This window comes from Stenella coeruleoalba, assembly GCF_951394435.1.
Source record: "Stenella coeruleoalba genome assembly, chromosome: 11".
NCBI classification, from domain to species: domain Eukaryota; kingdom Metazoa; phylum Chordata; class Mammalia; order Artiodactyla; family Delphinidae; genus Stenella; species Stenella coeruleoalba.
The window spans coordinates 24,610,467-24,633,240 of NC_137157.1; the positions used below are offsets into that span (position 1 = coordinate 24,610,467).

A 22,774-nucleotide genomic window follows, 5' to 3' on the forward strand; every position below is an offset into this window, starting at 1 on the left:
CATTGTAAATCAACTATACTTCAATAAAATTTTTTTAATTAAAAAAAAAAAAAAAGAATCACAGGCTCAGGGAGAATCACAACCCAAATAGTGTAAATTTGAAAAACGGACCTACATGAGGGCAGGTCCAAATTATTAGGAAGAGAGACTTTCTCCCGTTTACTCCACTTTCAGTACCCAAACTGAGAAACCTCAAACTGAGAAACCTCCCTACCAAATAGGCAGATATTTTTCTGGTCGACGGTTTACTAAGATGAGTCTTGTAGGCTCTGACTAAATGTGTGAGTCTGAGTTCCAAGCCCCATCCTTCATGTGCCCAAGGCTCATCTCTTGTCCCTAAATGGTTGTTAATCTAAGTTTCTTTGTAACTGAGCCCATCAACCTACTGCAGCATCTATTCATAAACTTACCATTTTGGTTTTCAGTTCCCCTTTCTATTTTGGCCCCTGGAATTTACCTTACTTTCTTGTGAGCTCTGTGGTGTACTTAAGGATATTTGCTCAATTCTGTCCAAAATTTCTAGGTGTTTTGTAGGAAGAGGGTTTTCAGGTCATCTAGTTTTCCATTTTGCCACAAACAGAAGCCTCTAAGGATACCTCTTAACACCAAGGAGCTTCAAAGACCCCACACACATACCCACATTCTAACACTGTCATCATCATCACCACCATCATCTTTGTCATCATCACAGCTAATACTGAATTAAAACACGTTCCAAGTATTGGGCTAAATGCTTTATATGGACTAATTTTTAAATTACCATAATCCTATGAGGTACTTATTAATTATTAAAACTTTATAACCCATTTGTCAAAAATAGCTATGTATTCAGTAAAACTTTAAAGTAAGTTTTTTAAAAATATAATCACAATAGCACCTTATATATGTTTTAAATAGTTGCACGTATACATGCAAGATATAAAATTTATCCCACCTGCAGACTCTGCTAGGTGAGCATATGGATTTTGGACTCTCCTTACAATAAATTCTCACTCTTCCCCACTTCACTCCCTTCCAAATAGGTCTGAGACTCTAGGTTGAGATTTAGTGCCCTTTGCGAAACATAAGGGAAAAACTGAGTTGCCACCATGTGCCGGTTACTGGTTTCCACAATGTTACCAACAGCTCATTTGAACTGTATCACTTAAATACTACCAGTAGAATAGATACTATTGTTATAATTTGACAGATGAGGACACTTATATTCAAACAGATTAAATAGTTTATTCAAGATCACACAGTCAACATTAAAGTCAGGATTCAACTCCAAGTCTCCCAATACCAACTGCTATGCCCTTAGACCACACCAATGAATCACCCTTATTCCACCTACCACATGCCCCAGTACAGCTGAGCAGGTAGTGTATGGCACAGGAGTCATCATAGACTTCTATATTTATGTTGATAATTTCCCAGCAGAGGGCAATAAATCATATCAAGGAAAGGGTGCATTTTTCTAATTTAAACACAGTAGCAATAGTTCATAAATGGTTTTCAGTTTCTTCATGGTCATCTTCTAAGAAATCCATTTCATTTAGTGCCTTTGATTGCCAGAATGTTTCCATCCAAGCCAAAACCTAGCACTTTGTAACACCTACTAGTATTCCTATTCCTGCCCTATGAAGCTTCAAAGAATAAGTGCTAGTCCGCTAAGCCAGTAATTCTTACATTCTTGTTTCCCTAAGAATCTACCTGGCAAACGGTTAAGAACCTCACACCTGAATTATAAACTTTTAAGAACCTCACACTTGAAATTATGATTCAATACGTCTAGAATGGGAAATAGGAAGCTACATATTTAGCAAGCACTGTAAATGATCCCTGGAAAAACCATTGGCAGACAGCTTTTATGCCCCCTCAATCTCTTATGCAGTTCAAACATTCTCTGTTCCCAATTTAAGACTTCTCAGCTCTCTCTCTTTAGAAGACACAATACAGCATAAAGAACTCAAAACTGCATTCTCTGAAACCTATTATTAGAAGATGAACATTACATTCAAGAAAGTAAATTCAGAATGCTCCCCCAGTCCTCTGGTACATTCAGGATATTTTATTTGTCCCCAATTTCTTAGGACTTGCATTTTTTATGTATTAGAAGAAAATACTTTATACAAATATCCTGAAGACACTTTTTTTTTTTAATCAAGAGGCAGCATAGCATAGTGGCTAAATGCCTGAACTTTGAAGGAAACACACCTAAGTTCAAATCCATTTACTGTGCAACCCTGATCAAGTAGAATGTAGTAGTGAAAATGATCACTATGACTACACAAATCAACTTGAGTCAATCTCACAAACACAGTACTGAGATTAAAAAATGAGCTGCAGAAGAATACACAGTGTATGACACCATTTACATAAATTTAAAAACAGTACTCTACTGCTTAAGGATACAAACATATGTAATAAAAATACTAAAATGCCTGAAATTTATCATCACTCTTTAGAAGAGCAGTTACTCCTAGGTAGGGGGAAAGACAATGTGAGCAGGAACAGTTAGTGGAGGAGTTGAGTTTCAACTGTACTAGCTATGTTTCATTTCTTAAAAGAGTGATGGGGGAATGACTCTTCATTATAATATTCTTTATAATTGTATGTCATATGTTTCAAATCAATTTTTCAGAGAAAACATAGTAATCATGAGGATTAACATTTAGCAACAGGAAAAAGTGCTGGTGGATTCATGTTAAGAAAAAACATTAGAATGTTACTATGTTAAAAATGTGTCTTCTCAGAGCCTAAATCAATGCATGCCATAGAGCAGGCTCTCGATAGAGATTTGTTGAATTAATGAAAGAAAACAGATTATTGTGTTTTGTATTAGACTAAACTTTACATACAAACTTAATAAAACAGCAGTAATAAAAAAAATTGTGAAAAAGAGGGCTTCCCTGGTGGCTCTGTAGTTAAGAATCTGCCTGTCAGTTCAGGGGACACAGGTTCGAGCCCTGGCCCGGGAAGATCCCACATGCCGCAGAGCAACAAAGCCCATGCACCACAACTACTGAGCCTGTGCTCTAGAGCCCGTGAACCACAACTACTGAGCACATGTGCTGCAACTACTGAAGCCTGCAGGCACAGAGCCCGTGCTCTGCAACAAGAGAAGCCACCGTGATGAGAAGCCCGCGCACTGCAACAAAGCGAGTAGCCCCCGCTCGCCGCAGCTACATAAAAGCCCACATGCAGCAACAAAAGACCCAACGCAGCCAAAAATAAAATAAATAAATAAATATTTTTTTTAATTGTGAAAAAGACTAGTAGAAAATATAGAAAATGATAATGTTTAGGTCCATATAGTGAAATTACAGAATTTTTTCTTCATGTTTTAGTACCTTGAAATGCCCTCAAATGTTAACACAACTTTTGTAAGTTAAAATTATAGTTTTTTAATTAATCAGGTAAACCAAAATATAGATCACTGGCTTCCTCTCTAGAAAAGTATTTTTCAACTGTAGTCCATGAACATTAGCATCCTAAGTAGGTAAAATGAGTTTTATTTTCAATAATGGAACACATGGTATTCTATATCTCCTTCTTGGAAAACCACAGTACTCATGAGTAAATTAATGCCCCTGAGAAGTCATACAGTAAGGAAACTATTGTGTTTAATTCAAGTCAGCCAGGGTTACTTGACCCTGGCATCCTTTTCTGAAGGGTAGTACTAGCATCACATAGGACAGAGTTTGCAAAATGCTATTCTAGTTCTTGCCTGTAAATAAATGTTTATTACATATATGAGACAATTCCCGAGGCTCCCATTCAGCTATACAGGTCAACACAATCCATGATGTACAAAAAGAATTCAAATATAGTAAGAAAACTATCATCAAAAAGAAGAATGGCCATTTGTCTCCCTCATCTTCTATCTTCTCTTAAGCTAACATTCAGTGAGAACTTGCCACATGCCAGGGACTGTTCTAGGTGCATTTTTAGCAGGTAGTAACTAATTTGATCTGTCAGAGGTAAATGCTAAGTAGGACATCTCTGCTCTGTAAGTCTATGAATCACAACACATTCAAAATATCAATAGTAATGTAACTATAAATCCTCCTAAGATGCTTTATCTAGCTTATTTTTGGAGCTGATTAGATTTTTTTCTAAAGTAAAAACAAAACGTAGAAAAATGTCCATATAGTTCTCAATGTATACAGAAACCATAATTTCTCAGATATTAAATATTCAAAATTACTTCTATAATTAACCATTATACATTTACAAATTTAATATTATTTGAAAATTAAAATTCATGTTTTTAACTATATTTTCTAAAATATTTTGCAATACCTTTAATATTGGAAGAGTTTCCACACTCCCTTTTGGAGCCCCAAGGGATTCACTAGTCCCTTTCCTTAAAGGTGTATCTGAAAAATAGAGAGAAAGAAAGAAAGAGAGGAAAGAAGGAAGGAAGGAAGGAAGGGGAGGAGGGAGGGAGGGTGAGAGGGAGGAAGGGAGGGAGGGAGAGAGGAAGGGAGGGAAGAGAAAAAGGAAAAGGAGGAGAATAAAAAGAGGAAAAATAGGAAGAGGAGGAGGAGAGAGTAGGAGAGAGAGAGGAACAAAGAGAAGGAAGGACCAGAGAAAATAAAAGGATGAAAGAGAAAAATGGAAATATAACAGTGAATCATAATCATAAAGAACATTACGCTAGTTATCTTTTCACCCATGATTTTAGAAATGATTCAACACTTAGAAGTTGAACAACAAATTATTTCTTCCACATAATTACATTTTGTCTTTATATAAGTCAATTTAAAAGCATCTTGTAGTGCTCGCTTTAGCAGCACATATACTAAAATTGGAATGATACAGAGAAGATTAGCATGGCCCCTGTGCAAGGATGACATGCAAATTCGTGAAGCGTTCCACATTTTTAACACAGTATTATGAAGCAATTATACTCCAGTAAAGATCTATTTAAATAAATACATTAAATAAACTGAACACTATATTCAACTGTACACTTGAGTTTGAAATACAATCAAGATAATAAACCTATCCATCACTCCTAAAAATAAATAAATAAATAAACAAATAAAAGCAGCTTGGAATACAACAAACCAACTCAAAAAGCTTGATTATCAGCAAGGTTATATTATGGTAAAGAGATCGGTCTTTCTATATATTCTATAGAAAGTCCATTGAAAAGCACTCAGCAAATAACAGTAAATTTAGACAAATGTCAGAGAAGTCTGGCTTGAATTAGAATATAAATAATAAAAATGTATATGGCAATGCTAGTTTCCTAGTCTAAAAATTATTCAGTAATTCCAATTAGACAATGAATTATTTAATAAACAGATGAATAAATAAACATCTTGAAGCAGATTATCATAATTAACATACAAAAAATGACTTGAATTTTGTGTTTTATGGGCCAATATGATAATGAGAATAACATTGTTGTAAAAGTTATAAAAATTTATATGTCTAAATGGGGACAACTGCTCATGACATAAATGTAGATGTTTTCAAATTTACAAATGGACTGTGCTCTAATATTGATTAGTTCTTTAGAAATAAAACATTTTAACAAAGGATCAGTATAATGAATTGTATTTAGCCCATTTATAATTGAAGAATATAAAACAATAGTCTCCCAGAAGTAACTAGTAAACAAAATAATAAAATTGAATAAGAAATAGACTTTTTTTAAAAAAGTAATCATTGGACCTTTTGCTTCCAGTAACAGATAATCTGGAAACATTCTGCTGGCTAGGAAACTGGAAAAATACACTTTTTTTTTTCATCTGCAAGCTAAGATGCTAATTTCAATACAGAGTCAGGATCTTGGGAAGGAAGTAACCTCCGGATCTTGGGAAGAGAGTCCAGGAGAACACAGCAACAGAGACTGGTATCCAGGGTCCACCAAGGGTGAAAAGCCAAAAGGGGCCACATCCTAGGAGTCAGAGTAACTGAAAATAGGTCGAAGAAAGAGCATCTCAGCTTTAAATTATCTTAATCTCTCAAATTGGAATAATGGGACCCTGGAGTAGTAGTGCCTTCATGCATCTGGTAAAAGCAAGCATAAATCTTCCCCGGAAGAACAGATCATCTAAGGCTTTAAATTACTTTTACAAAATATTTAGCAAATATAGAATCTACCACATAATCAAAAATAACCAGAGTAACCAAACAGTCGATGAAGTAAGTTCTTCATTTAAGGTATCAATAGAATAAATGCAGATGGAATGACAGAAGTTAGAAGCCCCTCATGGCTTACTTACCCCTCCTCCAGTAGGCTTCAACCAATGACAGATAAAGGTACAAATACCACAACCTCCCAGTTCTCTGAGGCATGTTCTATACAGTCTCCTAGAGGTCCCTCGTGGGAATAAGCCCTGTACCCACAACAGCAGCCTTCTCATGAACTTCCTGTACCTTGTATTCGCTTCCTTTCCTTCTCTGTCTCATTTCACCCCACCACTCTGCTTCCCTGGATCACATTCCAAATAACTACTACACTCAACTCCTTGTCTCAGAATCTGCTTCTGGGGAAACCAACCTGGGAAAAGAGTCAAGCTGACAACACCTGAACTCACCGGTAAATCTTTACATCATAACAAGTGGGACAACCAGGCATTGCATGGCTCCTGATGCAATGCAATAGGGAGTATGCATGAAGTATGCTCGCCCAAAAAATATAAGATGCTGGCAAGAATACTTTTTGAAAATGTATCACCTGAATACAAGCAACCTGGTAGATCTAATTACCAGGTAGAGAAACAAGTTAATCAACACCACAAGAATAGAAACAGCCAAATCCAGTATGTGGGAAATCCTACAGGGGGATAATTCAATTTCTTCGGGAGTAAGGAGAGGGGGAACTGCTACAGGTTACAGAGAGAGACTTAAGAGACACATAAGAAAATAAAATGTGTGGGAACGTTTGGATCCTGATTGGAACAAACCAACTTAAGACATTTTTAATACAATCAGGGACACAGGAATTTTTTACTTATTTTGTAAGGTGTAATAACAGTAACATGGTGGTTTTATAAAAAGAAAACAAAACCTTATCTGTTAGATAGATAGACCAACACACAACACATACACACACAACACATACACGTGTATATGCTGAGGTATTTGCTGGTGAAATGACATAATGTCTGCTTTAAAACACTCCGGGAAAAAAGAAAGTGTTGTCAGGAGAGATGAAATAAGATTAACAAAATATTCATAATTATTGGTACTGGATGATGCATACTCAGTGACTTATTTCACCTCTCTATATTTGAAATTCTACATAATAAAAGATTTTAAAAAGGGAAAAGCATTTTAAGACAGGATGTGTCAAAAACATGACTTCAAGCCACTGAAAGTGTTAGATAGCCAGAGACCTCTAACCAGTGGTCCTCAAGTTTTGACGTGTATCAAAATCTCCTGGTAAGCTAATGAAGACCAGGAAGGTCCAGGCTAGTCGAAGTATGATAAGAATTTTTAAGAAGTTCCCAAGTGATACTGATACCGATCAAAGTTTGAGAACTATGGCTGTCAAATTCCATCTGCAAAGCTGCACTCAACAACCGAGAATAGGCAGAGCCAGATTAGCAAATCTCTGAGAAAACAATTATTACAGTAATTATTACCAAATCCCTCACACGTCATACACACTCTGTAAATGGGGTGAAATAGGAAAGTAGACACCCACATGTCTCCCCCACCTCATTTTCTATATGGGAGTTACCTAATGAAACAGATAATTCAGGGGTTCAACCACAGGCAGAAGAAAGAAAGAGGAGGGCAGACCAATCCTCTGAGAGAAGTCACCTCCTGGAAGGAGAACAGAATAATGGCAGGAAGGGGTTGGGACAGGGAGAGGAGGAGAATGAGTGGGAAATGGAGCAAACAGAGGAAGAAGATAAGAAGAAAGGGAAAAGAAGAGAGGCAACAGAATAAATGAAGAAAGAAGGAGAATTTTCAAAGGAGGGAATCAGAAGAGAGACTTAAAAAGGAGACAAAAGGTAGAAGGCCATGGATTCATTCAACAAACATTCATCTGAGCTCCTCCTCTGTGTCAGGCAATGTGCTGGTACCAAGGATAAAACGGTGACCTGAACACGCTCTCTTCCTTCATGAAGCATCACTCTAGTGGGAAATGGAAGGGGAGGGAGTAGGATAAAAGGGAGGAGAGACAAGAAAAGAGGAAGAATGGGGGAGGGAGAGAGACAGGGGTAGGTGGGCATGAGGAACGGAGAAGGGAAACATCTGAGTGAAGACAAGACACAAAGAGTTTCATCTGCCACTGAACCACAGAGCATATGATCTTTTTTTAACATCAACTTGGTCAAACCTATATCATTTCTATCTTTGATTATACATCATCACTGAAGCACAATACTGAAATGCCTAGTTTCCATAAACAGATATTAACCAGTAGTACGATTTATACTTATATGTTCATATGTATATATATATTAATGACCTCATATTTTTTCATTCAATATTTTACCTAGAAATTTTTTAAATTTTCTTCTGGGGTTTCCTAAAGACTCCAATATTTCACTTAATCGTAATGCGACCTCTGCCACCACCACCACATCAATGTCTTCCATTTTATAGCAGTGAATTATTTCATTTATCTGCCACAGAAGATAAACCCACTAAAAAGAGAAAATACACAGTATAATCAATTGAAAGTAACTACATTGTAGAAAGAGTCACATTTTGTAAAACTTAGTACTTCCTTGAAATCACCATCTTCTAATCATATGGAATACTATACAGGTACTCCTTATTAGTTGATCTTAATTATAAGTAATATAAAGATCAATAATCCTAATAAGATGATATTTAATGATCTATCTGTTGATATAAATTCACAAAGAAGATTTACTTAAGCTTATAGTCTGCATATCTATAGCCATAATGGAAAATTTATCATATGGTTTATATATAGATATATAGATATATATATATATCAGTGAAGATTATCTGTATCTTCAAAATTCTCATTCTCCCTTCAAAAAGCAGTGGTTAAGATCACTATCAAAGGCATCCAAAATAGTGAGGGGGAAGCGGATGTTTCAAGTTCCATGCTGGGTGCCTTGGAAGCTGTCTTTCATGTCTATAACCCCAAAGCTTAGCACATAAAATTAGCCATCACAGTTTGGGAGCTAAAATGAGAAAACAACATTTATGCACCCACATCATTAGTTTATTAAACTATATGATAAAATCATGCCCATGCAACCTTATGTAGCGAATCTTAGGAGGCCTCAGAATCATAGAAGACTGTGTTACTGTTAAAATATTCTCTCCTAAGTTTCCAGGTTATAATATTCACCTGTTCTACTTTCTCCTTTCCAAAGGAGAGAGCTCAAAAATATACTATTGATATTATTACCAAAAAAACTGAAATGCCTTACTTGTATTTTCTATTATTAACCTTCTTAATGAATATATCCAAGTTCATATAACCTTAAACATACTGTATTTACTCCTCCCTGAAAAACCTGAAACACCTCCCTGCTTCCCAAAATTAAACTGAGGCAGAAGTGCAGGGAATACACTTAAAGGAAAGGCTCACTCACCACTACATTTAAAGAATAGTATTGATAATTATGAGGGTGGGTAAATAGGGAAAATTTAGGTTTGAAATGTGCATCACAAATTAAATTAGCAATAACAAAAAGCATATGAAGAGAAACAAAAAGGAATACTTTATTAGTACTGATTTTCTGGGTGAATTTTGCATAGTCATTTCCAGACACATTGACCCGCTGAATTCCTACTTTGCACTTCTGCCATAGGAACATTATCATGTCCACAACGATTTCTTTATCAGGCTGAGCATTCTGAAAACAAAAGTGGTAAAGTAAATTGATAAGAACAGTAAGATATAGAGATATAGGTAAACAACATTTAATGTGTGCCAGGCAACATTCTCAGAGCTTTATACTTATTGCAGTGAACTGAATGTTTGTGTCAACTCAAATTTCTTATGTTGAATTCCTAACTCCCAAAGCAATGGTATTAGGAGGTGTCTTTAGGAGGCAACTGGTATGAGGGTGGGGCCCTCATGAATGAGAATAGTGCCCTTATAAAAGGGACCCCAGAAAGACAGTGAGAGACTCCTTTCTGCCAAGTGAAGACACAGCAAGAAGACAGCCATCTATGAACCAGGAGGCAGATGACGCCTTGATTTCTCAGCCTCCAGAACTGTGAGAAATAAATGTTTGTTGTGTAAGCCAACCAGTCTAGGGTATCTTTGTTATAGAAGCTCAAATAGACTAAGACATATACCAGCTCATTTAATCCTCATAACAACCTATGAAGTGAGTACTATTACTATCATCCCCACTTTACAGATGAGCAAACTGAAGCACAACAAGATGAAGTGGTTTTTCATAAGATAAAATGAAAGAAAGTAGCAGAGCCAGGATTCAAACCCAAGAAGTCTAGCTCTAGAGACCTCACTCTTTAACTGCTCTAGGCTACTTGACCTCTCTAAAAAGAACAGTTCCAAATACTTTTAGGCAAGTTATGTAAACCTACCAGTTTCATCCAGATTTGAAGTGTGTATATACTTCTTTCTTTTTAAAATTTCGGTATTAAAATAATAAAGAAGGGACTTCCCTGGTGGCGCAGTGGTTAAGAATCCGCCTGCCAAGGCAGGGGACACGATTCAATACCTGGTCCAAGAAGATCCCACATACCGTGGCGCAACTAAGCCCGTGCACCACAACTACTGAGCCTGAGCTCTAGAGCCCATGAGCCACAGCTACTGAGCCCGCGTGCCACAACTACAGAAGCCTGCACGCCTAGAGTCTGTGCTCCACAACGAGAAGCAACAGCAATAAGAAGCCCGCGCACCGCAATGAAGAGTAGTCCCCACTCGCCGCAACTAGAGAAAGCCCGTGTGCGGCAACAAAGACCCAACGCAGCCAAAAATAAATAAATAATAATAAAGAATGGAGAGGTGGAGAAACTAATAAGGGGAAAGGGAATGGGGAGCTGGGAAAGGTTATGGACAAAAAGAAAAGAGAGACATGAAGGAACTAAACTGAACATCACACTGGATATCAACAGATGACCCAAATCAAGTATATCTCCTCTCAGTTCAGTTACTTTGGCTCTTTCCAAAAGGAAAATAAAGTTATTCACTGTATATGAACTAGAAAGATAATGAGTTTATGATTAAAATATATCAAACCTCGAGCTCCTTTGGGGCAGCTCTAAGACTTATTTCACGTATGCAGGACCATAGTACAGTGCTCGGAAACATAACAGAGCTCAAAAAATGTTTACTGAATTGAACTGAACTAAGATACACATGGTTTTTTAAAAAGCAGAAAGATGAAAATTTCATGCACTTTTCAGCCTTGATTGGAATTTTTTGGTTTGGTTTGCCCACGATAATAAGTATATTTGCTATCAAATACCTTTCTTTCAAAAATTAAACACCTGTCACAGGTTATAACAAACTAATAAATGAAGGAATAGAAAATATTATAAGAGTGGAACTTCTCGAGTCCCTTACTGTGTTTCACTTACCTGAACAATAGTTAATATAGTGCTCTATAATTGTGGTTTTCAAACATTTTTTTATAGCAGTAAAACCAAATTTTCAAAGGAAATTCCCTCAGAATCTCAAAAACTAATAGGAACAGCTTAGGGTGTTACGGCCTAAAGCTGGCTCCTGAGGAGCCTCAGAGAAGCTCGGGGAAGGGGGGGGGGGGGGCGCGGTCCCTGGAATTCAGTTTAAAACCAGTACTATACTAGTTTTGCTTAAATATCCATACCCACAAATCATCATTTCTAAATACTGGCCATTGTGTGCTAAGTGACTCCAAATAATAACCAGGCTTTGTACTCAGGGACTGGAAAGCAGTGTTTTAAGAATATTAACTCTCACTAAAACCACTGCCTCATTTCCTTCATCATTAGAAATATAGCTAACCTCCTCAGTGCTTTGTGTCCACCTAGAGGGGTGGGATAGGGAGGGTGGGAGAGAGAAGCAAGAGGGAGGAGATATGGGGATGTAGGTATACATATAGCTGATTCACTTTGTTATACAGCAGAAACTAACACACCATTGTAAAGCAATTATACTCCAATAAAGATGTTTAAAAAAATGCAAGAAAGAAGAAAAACTATACATATATACAAGAAAAAAATAAGAAAATCATATGTTAGAGAAAATAGATGTTAGAACGAGTCTTAAGTTTAAGAATAAATCTGGCAAAAAAAAAAAAAAGAAATATAGCTAGCCTTGGAATTTCCCAAAAAGGAAGAGACTGACACCCAAAATGATGACAATAATAAAAACAAATTTAAAATTACAAGTCAGGGTATAAATTGATCTCTTCTTCTAATGATTAAACAATACAGAATTTCAGCAAGGTGAAATTCCTGTGATTTTTAAATCTGGCTTTAAATTAAGTAAAAGAGCCTCCTTTGACACTATTACAAATTATCCAAAATAGCTTTTTCACCTGTGGAGAGCCACAGACACAGGAATACAAGGTTGCCGCCAAATGGGAAATGTCTTCTGAATATCCACAAGTCTTCACAGAAGTATCTCAATTTATAAAATACAGGAAAATGAAACAAAAAATTTCGTCACAAAATTTCAAATAGAAAAGGCATAGAAACACAGAAATTCTACAAAAGTGACATAAATGATATCTGGGCAAATAGTATATCAATAAGACACTTTAAATGCTTCTGTATGAAAACTAATCTAAGTAGGCTCTAATTCAGTTAAAATGGACTATTAATATTTTCATTAATCTGCAATCTGTATGCCAACTATGTCCATAATGGAATTGAGAAGGTTTGTAATATTAAAACATATAGAGTAGTTGAAATAAAAATAACAAAGGTATCTATTCAGAAACCATTAGAAAAAGAAAAAAAGCATCGTTACTTGGTACAAATTATTTACCACAATTTAGCAGCCATTCAATGCTAAGAATATGACAAAACATAAAAGTATAGGATTAAATAATTCTCTAAAAAACAGAGGCTGCAGATTTTCAATTATATACACAATGACTTTTAAGACGTAAAAAGTTTTAGAATGGAAAACTCTGCATGCTGGAAACAGAGAGGAGACCACCAAACCTTCCCTTACCAAAGTGAACTGATAGATTTGATTTGCTGCCCTGCTGGCCTCTCACTGATAAGGTAGCAGCTAAGTAGAGCCTCATTCTTCTGCTCAAAACCATGACTCAAAATAAAATCCAGCATCTTTACAAGGCCTAGGAACCTGCCAGACCAGGCACCCAGCTATTTCCCTGAGCTCACCTCCTACCGCATTCTCAAATGCCAGCACCACCACTAGCGCACTCCAACCATACATGCCTCCTTGCCATTCTTTCAACAATCAAGCATACTCTCACTCAGGGCCTTTACACTTCCTGCTCCCTCTGCCTTGAACATTCTTTCTCTCACCTCACCTGTAGAGAGCATATAAAGTCATCTTAGTTTTTCAAAAATGCAAATAAATACTCACCATGAAGAGCAATTTTTTTACCATTAACTTGACTTCCTTTGTAGTTTTCGAGGGGAAAGATCAAACCTTTGTTTCTCTTTACGTTGATTAAAGGTTCTATTGCAAGAAGAAGAATTAAATCTTTCTCTGCTTTCTTTGACTCTGGATCATCCTGCCTCTAAGAAAAGTATATCCCACAATTAATTACTTCAGTGTCATGTTAATAAAATAAAAACAAAGTAACTATTTTGCATATATTACCTGGAGAAAATCAATAAGCTGCCCAGCTGCAGATTCAAATAAACTCCACTCCTCATAAGTAAAAGCTAGTTTTATAAATTTTACAGCAGCATCCACAGAAATAACATTTTTCCTTCTTATAATAAGTTCCAAAAGAGAAGACTTTGGAAAATCAAGCATGCCATCTGCACTGGTATTTGACACTAGAAAAAGAAAGAGAGGGGTTTGGATGTCATTTGTGCAAAGAAATATTTACTAAGTATTAAATGTCAGACACTGCCAGGCTAGGTAAACAACGGAAAAGACGCAAACACAACCCCTACCTTCACAGAGCTCGCACGCAGGTGGGGGCAACAAGGAATCTTAGGGGGCAAATATCTTGGCGCTGTGTGGACAAGAAAGAAAGGCATCGGACAGAGGTTTGGAGTAGGAGGTCGGTCAGGGAAGGCCACCCCAGAGGGAGGAACATGGAATCTCAAAAAGAGAGGATTAGCAAGAGTTGACTAGTGAAACAGACAGCTAGAGATTACAGACTGGGAGCTCGGAAAAGAGATCTCAAATAGGGGTATAGCTTTAGAGTCATCATTACATATCCACAGTAAATGGGCAACAGACGGCTGCCTAGGACAGAGCAGCAAGGAACCCCAACAAGTAAGAGAAGGGCCGCGGGAGCAAAGGCTGCAAGGGAGAGCGTTTAAAGAGAAAGGAGTAGTCAACAGCAACAAATACTACAGAGAGCAAAGGGAAGAAAAACACTGACTTTCAAATTGAACAATAAGGAGGTTATCCCTGACACTCTCTGTCCATGACAGAAGACCGCCAAGTACAAGCAGGAAGGAAAGAATTTGGGACAGTGAAAACAGACAACTCCTTCAATAAATCTGACTCTAACAAGAGGAAGAAATACAGGGGAGGAAGCTAGATAGGGCAGTCTGCAGAGATTAGGCCCAAAGACCTAAAGAGGAGGAGATTAGGCCCAAAGACCTAAAGAGGAGGAGAAGGAACATTCCTTCCACTTTAATGACAGACAGTGGATGAAGGTAAATTTTCAGGTGTGGGTGAAGGAAGTCAAGAGAATTCTCCTCTGAGATCTCGTACCTTCCTTGTGAGGAAAAGATGAGCCCAAACTGCGGCACAGAGGCTCCTTGCCCTCAGATGGGTGCACACGCACACACGCACATCCTAAGCTCACTTAGATAATCATGATGATGTTACAAACAATTTTATGAAAATTTTAAGATATAGATAAAATCAAAGTACTATTTACCAAACAGAAGATTTTTTTAAAATGAAAAGAAATTCTAAATCATTTTATATCTATGGAAGAAATGTAATCCATAGTTAAAAACATTTCCACAAAGAGAATTCCAGGTCCAAATGCCTTCACCAGCAAATTCAAACATTTGAGAAGAAATAACACAAATCTGACACAAACACCTCCAGATAATAGAAAAAGAGGGCAGAACTCTCAACTCTTATTATGAGGCCAACATGACCTTGAGAGCAAAACCCAAAAAGGATATTATAAGAAAGGAAATCTCTCTCATGAACAGAGAAGCAGAAATATTAAACACTAGCAAGAAAATCAAGCAATATATCAGAAGGATAATCCTCACTGCCAGATTAAGTTTATTCCAACAATATGGAGTAATTAAAAATTAGATAAGCAATCAATGTAATGTACCACATTAATAGAAATAAAAGACAAATCCATTCGATTAACTCAATAAATCTCAATAAACCCATAAAAAAGGTTTTGATAAAATTCAACAAATATTCAGGATTAAAAACATACAAAACTCTCATTAAACCAAGAATAAAAGAAATTTCATTAATCTCAAACAGGGTGTCTAAAAATATCCTTCAGCAAATATCAAAATTAATGATAAAATACTGAAAGCTTTCCATCTGAGATCATAAATGAGACAAGGATATCTGCTATCACCACTTCCATCCCATGTTTTACTGGAGAGCCTATCCAGTGCAAAGTAAGTCAAGAAATGCAAGAAAGAAGAAATTAAAAGGTTAAGAATTGGAAAGAAACATAATTGTCATTATTCACAGATCATATGATTGTATACATAAAAAATCCAAAAGAAAATCTACTAATACATTATCTGAATTATCCATTGAGTCTAGCAAGGTTGCTGAATTCAAGATCAATAAAAATCGGTATCAGTTTCTTAGGTATGGACTACCGTGCTAAAATTTTTGTTATTCATGTTCTACCATAAAATATTATTTTAACAACATATTTACTTATTAAAAGTTCTTTTCCTGCTATAAACAGTTCTGAGACAACATCACGAACTTCTACTTCATCTGTAACAACAGGTCCAGTTTGTAGTGTTCGCCGATTTGAGTCAGAGAGAGCCTCCAAGACAGCCAGAAACCGGGATGCAGTGCTATCAAACATCTCATCCAACAACTGTTCTGTGACAGTACGTGGCCACGGCAACTGGAATTAAAAAAAAAAAACACAGCTCACTTTTTTAAAGTTCCGCGATGTTTGATAGCATAAGGCGAAGACAAGTAAGGTGAGCTTCATTAACGCTAGAAGAGAGAGTGGTTGGTCTGTGGATGAGAGATGGCTGCTTTTATGGTTTTCATTTTTTGAGGTGTCACTCTAGACTTTATTAAAGTTTATTTATGTCATGCTGCCATTACATCAAAAACGTTGCCATCTCTTTATATGTTTGTGTTTCCAGAGCAGCCTAAAAAGGCTGTTTATTAATAAATGGCAGCATCAGTCTCTATATGGTTTGTAGTACCTCCATGACAGCCTTTAGGAACTGATACTCAAACTTTGGTTGCCTCAAAATCTCTCAGGAGCTCTTTTTAGATTCACAGACCAAATCTCCAGAGATTCAGTGAGTCTGGGTGGGACATTTTTAGTAAACACTGGAGGTACTTCTAGTGCAGAAGGTCCCCAAACCCAAATTTGAAACACTATTTTATAGTATAAATAACAGGTCTTATGGTAGCTAACTCTAAAAAAGAGTTGACCAGCTGTATACAAGTAAGCCAGAGCCAGTTAGAGCCGCGTGCAAATCCCTAGCCACTGTGCTTTGTGTCGGCCCAGAATGATTTCACCCCAAGCAGATGGCCTGCCTCCACACTTTAGTCTTCTCTCTGACAAATGACCTGTTCTCTGTACTTAGATTACCAGGAAACAAGAAAGGTAGCTCTAGCTGGCTTTTCTAGAATCCATGTCCAGTTAGAGGATATCCATATTTCCCACAATTTCCTTGCTTCATTCCTCTTCCTGGGGCAAAGTCAGAAAGACGGAAAAGCAAAAGCAGGGATAAAGCTGCTTTGGACTATTTTTCCCCAAACAAAAACTTCCCTGCTTATTAGCTTCCATGTGCTTTCAACCCTTAGGTTAACTGACATGTTAAAAACCTCAGTAAAGCTTAAGCTTCATGCCCTGCCCTCTCTTGCTTTACAAACAGACGTCAGGGTTTCTTCTAAGATGTTTGCTATGGGTTAAAACAGAGCTTTAAAAAATTATATTTAAACAGCATAATAAACTTTCTAATAATTAGAAGTATTCAAAATGAAATGGTAAAACGTAAATAAATTACAGTGAAATTGTTTTTTAAAATATCCTAGAAAAACTAGCAAAAAGTGAACTAGAGCTATAGATTTATCATAGCTATAGATGAATAACAAGCAAAAGATTTTAAAATATAAATATTTAAAAGACCTACAAAAAAATATTTAAAGGAAACACAATTAAAAAAACACTGGATTGGGGCTTCCCTGGTGGCGCAGTGGTTGAGAGTCCGTCTGCCGATGCAGGGGACATGTGTTCGTGCCCCGGTCCGAGAGGATCCCACATGCCGCGGAGCAGCTGGGCCCATGAGCCACGGCCGCTGAGCCTGCACGTCCGGAGCCTGTGCTCCGCAACAGGAAAGGCCACAACAGTGACAGGCCCGCGTACCGCAAAAAAAAAAAAACAACACTGGATTGTCAAGCATGACAAGCAAAATATTAATCTCTATAAAAACAATAAGCCTGGTGGTGGGATGAATTGGGAGATTGGGATTGACATATATACACTAATATGTATAAAACAGATACCTAATAAGAACCTGCTGTATAAAAAAATAAAATTAAAAAAAAACTGTAGGCATAATGAAAAAAGAAATGAGCCTATTCAAATACATTTTAAAAATTAAAATCTCTAGTAGATAAATGGTCAAAGCTGTAAAAGATAATTCACCTGAAAAGAAAATATAAAGAGTAAACACAAATATAAGGGAAAGTTGGATCAAAATAATAGTTAAAACAAGCCACTTTATGAAAACTGAATTATTTTTTAAATTAAGAAATAATAATATCAAAATGATAATAGCTTGTGGTGGAATTGGTACATGTGGACTGTCACCTTGGAGTACTTGTTTCGGAAATCGATTTGGCAATATATATCAAGAGAAATAAAAATGTTTGTCTAACATTATTCAAATTCTATACCTTGAATTTTACCCACAGGAAATAAAAGAAAGAAAAAATAATATACCTGAAGATGTTGATTACAGCAATATTTATAACAGCAAAGAATGGGAAAACAACTAAATTACTAGTAATAAAAAATATTAGACAAATCCTGGTACATGTACTGCATAGGGTATACTAAACCATCTTTTAAATTGTCAAGATGGATGAGAAGCTGAATGATATAACCCATGCAGTCAGTTCCAACCCTAAACACCATGGCTTCCATGACATCGGTGCCATAAGATGTATTATGTTAATTCCCCAACATAATACATCCACTCCATTCAAGCTCAGTTTCTCACTGTCTCACTGTCCACCAAAAGTCGTTGCTTACTTTTGCTTCCAAGCTATGTTTATGCCCTTGTCCTTTACTTAGAATGTTTTCCCCCCTTCTCCCTGTCTAATCAAATCCCGCTTGTTATTCCAAAGCCATTCAAAAAAGAACTTCAGGGCTTCCCTGGTGGCGCAGTGGTTAGGAACCTGCCTGCCAACGCAGGGGACACGGGTTTGAGCCCTGGTCCGGGAAGATCCCACATGCTGCAGAGCAGCTAAGCCCGTGTGCCACAACTACTGAGCCTGCACTCTGGAGCCCACGAACCACAACTACTGAGCCCGTGCGCCACGGCTACTGAGGCCCGCGCGCCTGGAGCCCGAGCTCCGCAACAAGAGAAGCCACTGCAGTGAGAAGTCCGTGCACTGCAATGAAGAGTAGTCCCTGCTCGCCACAGCTAGAGAAAGCCTGCGTGCAGCAATGAAGACCCAACACAGCCAAAAAATAAATAAATGAAAGAAAGAAACAAAGAAAGAAAGAAAGAAAGAACTTCGACTTCATCTTTTCCATGTGCCACCACTCTTGAACCACAGTAGGCCTTCGATACATGGCTACTGAATGAATGAATGAAAAATAAATAGTAATAGCTCATACAACTGAGGACCTACCATGTGCCAGGAACATTCTAAGGGCTTTACATGTAACTCATTTAATCACCACCGTTATTTCCTTCTTAATTCTTATCACAAGCTATAAGTTACTTATTTATTATGTAATTTTTCCACTAGAAGGTAACCTCTACGTATCTTGCTCACAGAGCAGGTACTTTAAAAATATGTATTGAGGGCTTCCCTGGTGGCGCAGTGGTTGAGAGTCCGCCTGCCGACGCAGGGGACGCAGGTTCGTGCCCCGGTCTGGGAGGATCCCACATGCCGCGGAGCGGCTAGGCCCGTGAGCCATGGCCGCTGAGCTTGCGCGTCCGGAGCCTGTGCTCCGCAACGGGAGAGGCCACAACAGTGAGAAACCCATGTACCGCAAAAAAAAAAAAAAAAATGTATTGAATGAATCACTAAATGGTCAATCACTAGAAGTCTGAATTAGCAGTCTTATAAAACAATCCTTTGAAAGTCAAAATGATTCACTGTGAGTTAACAACTGTTCTATGAACTCAGAAATTTTCTGTAAAATAGATTTAACGCACACTGAAATACTTTCGTTTGTAGAAACAGTAAAACGATTTCATAAATTTAAAGCAGAACATTCTGCAAAATATGCCTCCTGCTCTCTAACGAACACTATAGCATTACTACTTAACAATACCAGATGCAGGCTATTCAACAGCTCATCCAAGGAATTGTCTATAATTTGGCAAGCTACCACCCCCACCAATTACATACCACTGGTCAGTAAGGGATATGATTTGAAGGGAGGTACGAACTACATGCCTGGGATCAGTACTCAATTTATCTCAGAGACACTAAGTAGCAATAGAAAGCTACCATGTCCAAATATTTGTATTTAAATATGATTTATTTAAAAGAAAAAAGAAATAAAAAGGGCTTCCCTGGTGGCACAGTGGTTGAGAGTCCGCCTGCCGATGCAGGGGACACGGGTTCGTGCCCCGGTCCGGGAAGATCCCACATGCCGTGGAGCGGCTGGGCCCGTGAGCCATGGCCGCTGAGCCTGCGCGTCCGGAGCCTGTGCTCCGCAACGGGAAAGGCCACAACAGTGAGAGGCCCGCGTACCGCAAAAAAAAAAAAAAAAAAAAAAAGAATTCCTCTCAAATATTATAAGAAGAAATGAGGAAAGAGAATGGCAGTCACTGGAGTAGTTAGAATACACTGAGCTAGAGACCTGGGTTCTGGTTCCGGTGCCGCCAGCAGCTGGCTTAAATACTCTGGGCTTTATTTTCCCCGTCTGTAATAGAAAAGGACTGAACCAAATGATTTCTAAAATTCCTTCCAGGTTCTGAGATTCTACTACTCTTCTGTCAGAAAATGCTCATCTTCTTCCCCCTCACTTTCATTTTCAGTCCCAAAGAAGCTCACAAGAGAGTTTACAACTGTCTAGAATGATCAGGGAACACTTCAAAGAAATACAGAGCTGGGACTTAAGGAACACTGAGATTCAGAATGGCCAGGGAGAAGACAGTGGGAGAAGGAGAAAGGCAGAAGGGAGAAAGGGCAGAGGATCCCACAGGCATATCTATGTCCCACTCCTCTCCCTGGGAGCCCTTAGTGCTGTTGGCCAAACACACCTGTGGCCAAGAGGGGCCATGTGAGGAGTTCTGAATATGTTAGAAAGGAGGCTGCTGTCACTTCCATGCTGAGCATCACTGCCTGTGTGAGGTCCTCCAGAGCTCTCTTAGGTGCCCTCTGGCAGAACGACCCGGCAATTTTCCAAATGAGGACTGCTCCTCAACCTGGCCCTGAGCATCGGTCATGAGCAGAGCTCCTGATAACTATAATAATGTTTGACTCCAGTGGGAAATAAATCGCTTTAAGCCACTGAGACATGGGGGTTGTTTGCTGCTCCAGTATAACCTACACCCTAAACGCTCCCAAAGGTGAAACCAGAAGCTGATAAGAAAAGGTGCCTCCACCTCTTCTCCATCCTCAATGCCTTTGAAGCTGACACCAAGTGGTCAAAAGGCCTCTGCAGCAGCACTCAGAAGCCTGTGCATTTGAACCTTTCCCAGGCTCTTCAGCTTCTTGGCCTTTCATGTTACAAAACTGGGATTGTGCGAAGGTACAAAAGCTTTGAGAAAGGGATGAAGCAAGGCCGTGTCCAAATTGGGAAGGCATTCTTCTATTTGCCACTGGTGCAGGGATTAGGGGCCAGGATTTAATACTTAGTGTCTAGGCTTAAAAGACAGAGAGGTATAACACAAACGCACTGCAAAAAGAGTCTAAAACAGAGAAGACATTCTGAGACTTACAGTTTGTGCTTCCCTTAGGTTAGCTCTTATATTTGGTCTAAAGAAGCTTTTGTTTCTTCTTCTAGATTCAAATACTCCCCTTTTGAAGATCATGACTGCCATCTGCCTCAAAAAGAAGAATTACATATGAAGTAACAGTGGGATGTACTTCTCAACTACTAATATTAAGTACTTAATCATTTGTAGAGTACAGTAGATTTCTGTTATTTCATGAAATTTTTATACCTTTATCGTGGCCTCTCTATAATATCCTCTGGATTCTTCCTGTGATTGTGAGGAACTCATTAATTCCAGTTGCCTTAACTCATCAATTTTAGCCAAAGCACGCCGAGCAAATGCCTACATGCAATTAAAATAAATTTAATTCATAGTAAGTTAGAGTATAGTGATTAAAAATGTATCAAGACAGTATGTTTTATTCTCCCAGACATTTGATTTAATTGGTGAATTAAACTCTATGCTGATGCTGATTCTTTAGAACACGGTAGCTATCCGGTCAATCATTTCCGAGAAGCACCACTAATTTCTGTAAATCTAAAGTTAATAAAATGTTGGATATACTAACTTTATGAATTAATTCAAAAAGTAAGGAAAGTCAAATTCTGGGCTAAACAGCAGCTTCATATAGACGATCACTTCTCTGGCATTGTACACACGTACGCACACAAGCGCACGCGCACACACACACACACACACACACACACACACACACACACCCCTCCTCAGTGCTCTTCTCAAATTCTAACCTTTCTACCAAAACAAGCTGTATTATCTATTCAATTGTTCACACTGTCCACTAAATTGTGAGGTCCTTAAAGGGTCTTATTCATTTTTGGATTTCCAGTACCCAACATATAGGAAGTATTTATTAATATATGAGGAAAGGAAGCAGGCTAGCTTATTTAATCAGTTCACCATTATTATAATTCTTTAGCAATAACAGCAAAACAAGTTCAATTCATGCAATTTATTTTACTAGTTCTTTGAAGTACTTTATTTATAATTTATGAGTTTTCATGAAGATGCTTCTAGAACACAATAGTAACATAAAGGGTTACATTTTCCAATAAGAAAAAATTCCAATAGGAATCAAATGGTCAAAACTCTGCAAACATTTCGATCCCTGATAAATTTAATAGCTATAGAAACATGCCACCACTAGTACACTAAAACTACGCATGTATGGTGAGCAGTTTCTAGAATGTATCCTAGGCTAGAAAAAGTATCCCACAAGGGCTGTATTAAGCTGTTCTCCTGCTGAAATCCAACCCACCCTGTACTCACCAAGCTATGCACACTGGTGCAGGGACAGGTTCGCCCAAAGGAAAGGGTGCCTGTTTCTAATTCTCACTAAGACCCCATCCACTGACAAGCCAAGTACCACATACCA

The 22,774-nt window shown here is 37.8% G+C and overlaps 1 protein-coding gene across 1 annotated transcript in view; it reads right to left on the reverse strand.

Annotated features, from left to right (window-relative positions):
* CFAP54 (cilia and flagella associated protein 54) overlaps nucleotides 1–22,774 on the reverse strand; it is a gene marked incomplete at its 5' end in the record, with an annotated part of 297,105 nt that overhangs the window by 238,240 nt on the left and 36,091 nt on the right. The window contains 9 exon segments of the mRNA XM_079935999.1: nucleotides 4,285–4,361; nucleotides 8,450–8,600; nucleotides 9,660–9,794; nucleotides 12,435–12,520; nucleotides 13,457–13,613; nucleotides 13,697–13,878; nucleotides 15,935–16,133; nucleotides 21,385–21,486; nucleotides 21,610–21,723. Coding sequence (XP_079792125.1) covers nucleotides 4,285–4,361; nucleotides 8,450–8,600; nucleotides 9,660–9,794; nucleotides 12,435–12,520; nucleotides 13,457–13,613; nucleotides 13,697–13,878; nucleotides 15,935–16,133; nucleotides 21,385–21,486; nucleotides 21,610–21,723 — 1,203 coding nt within the window.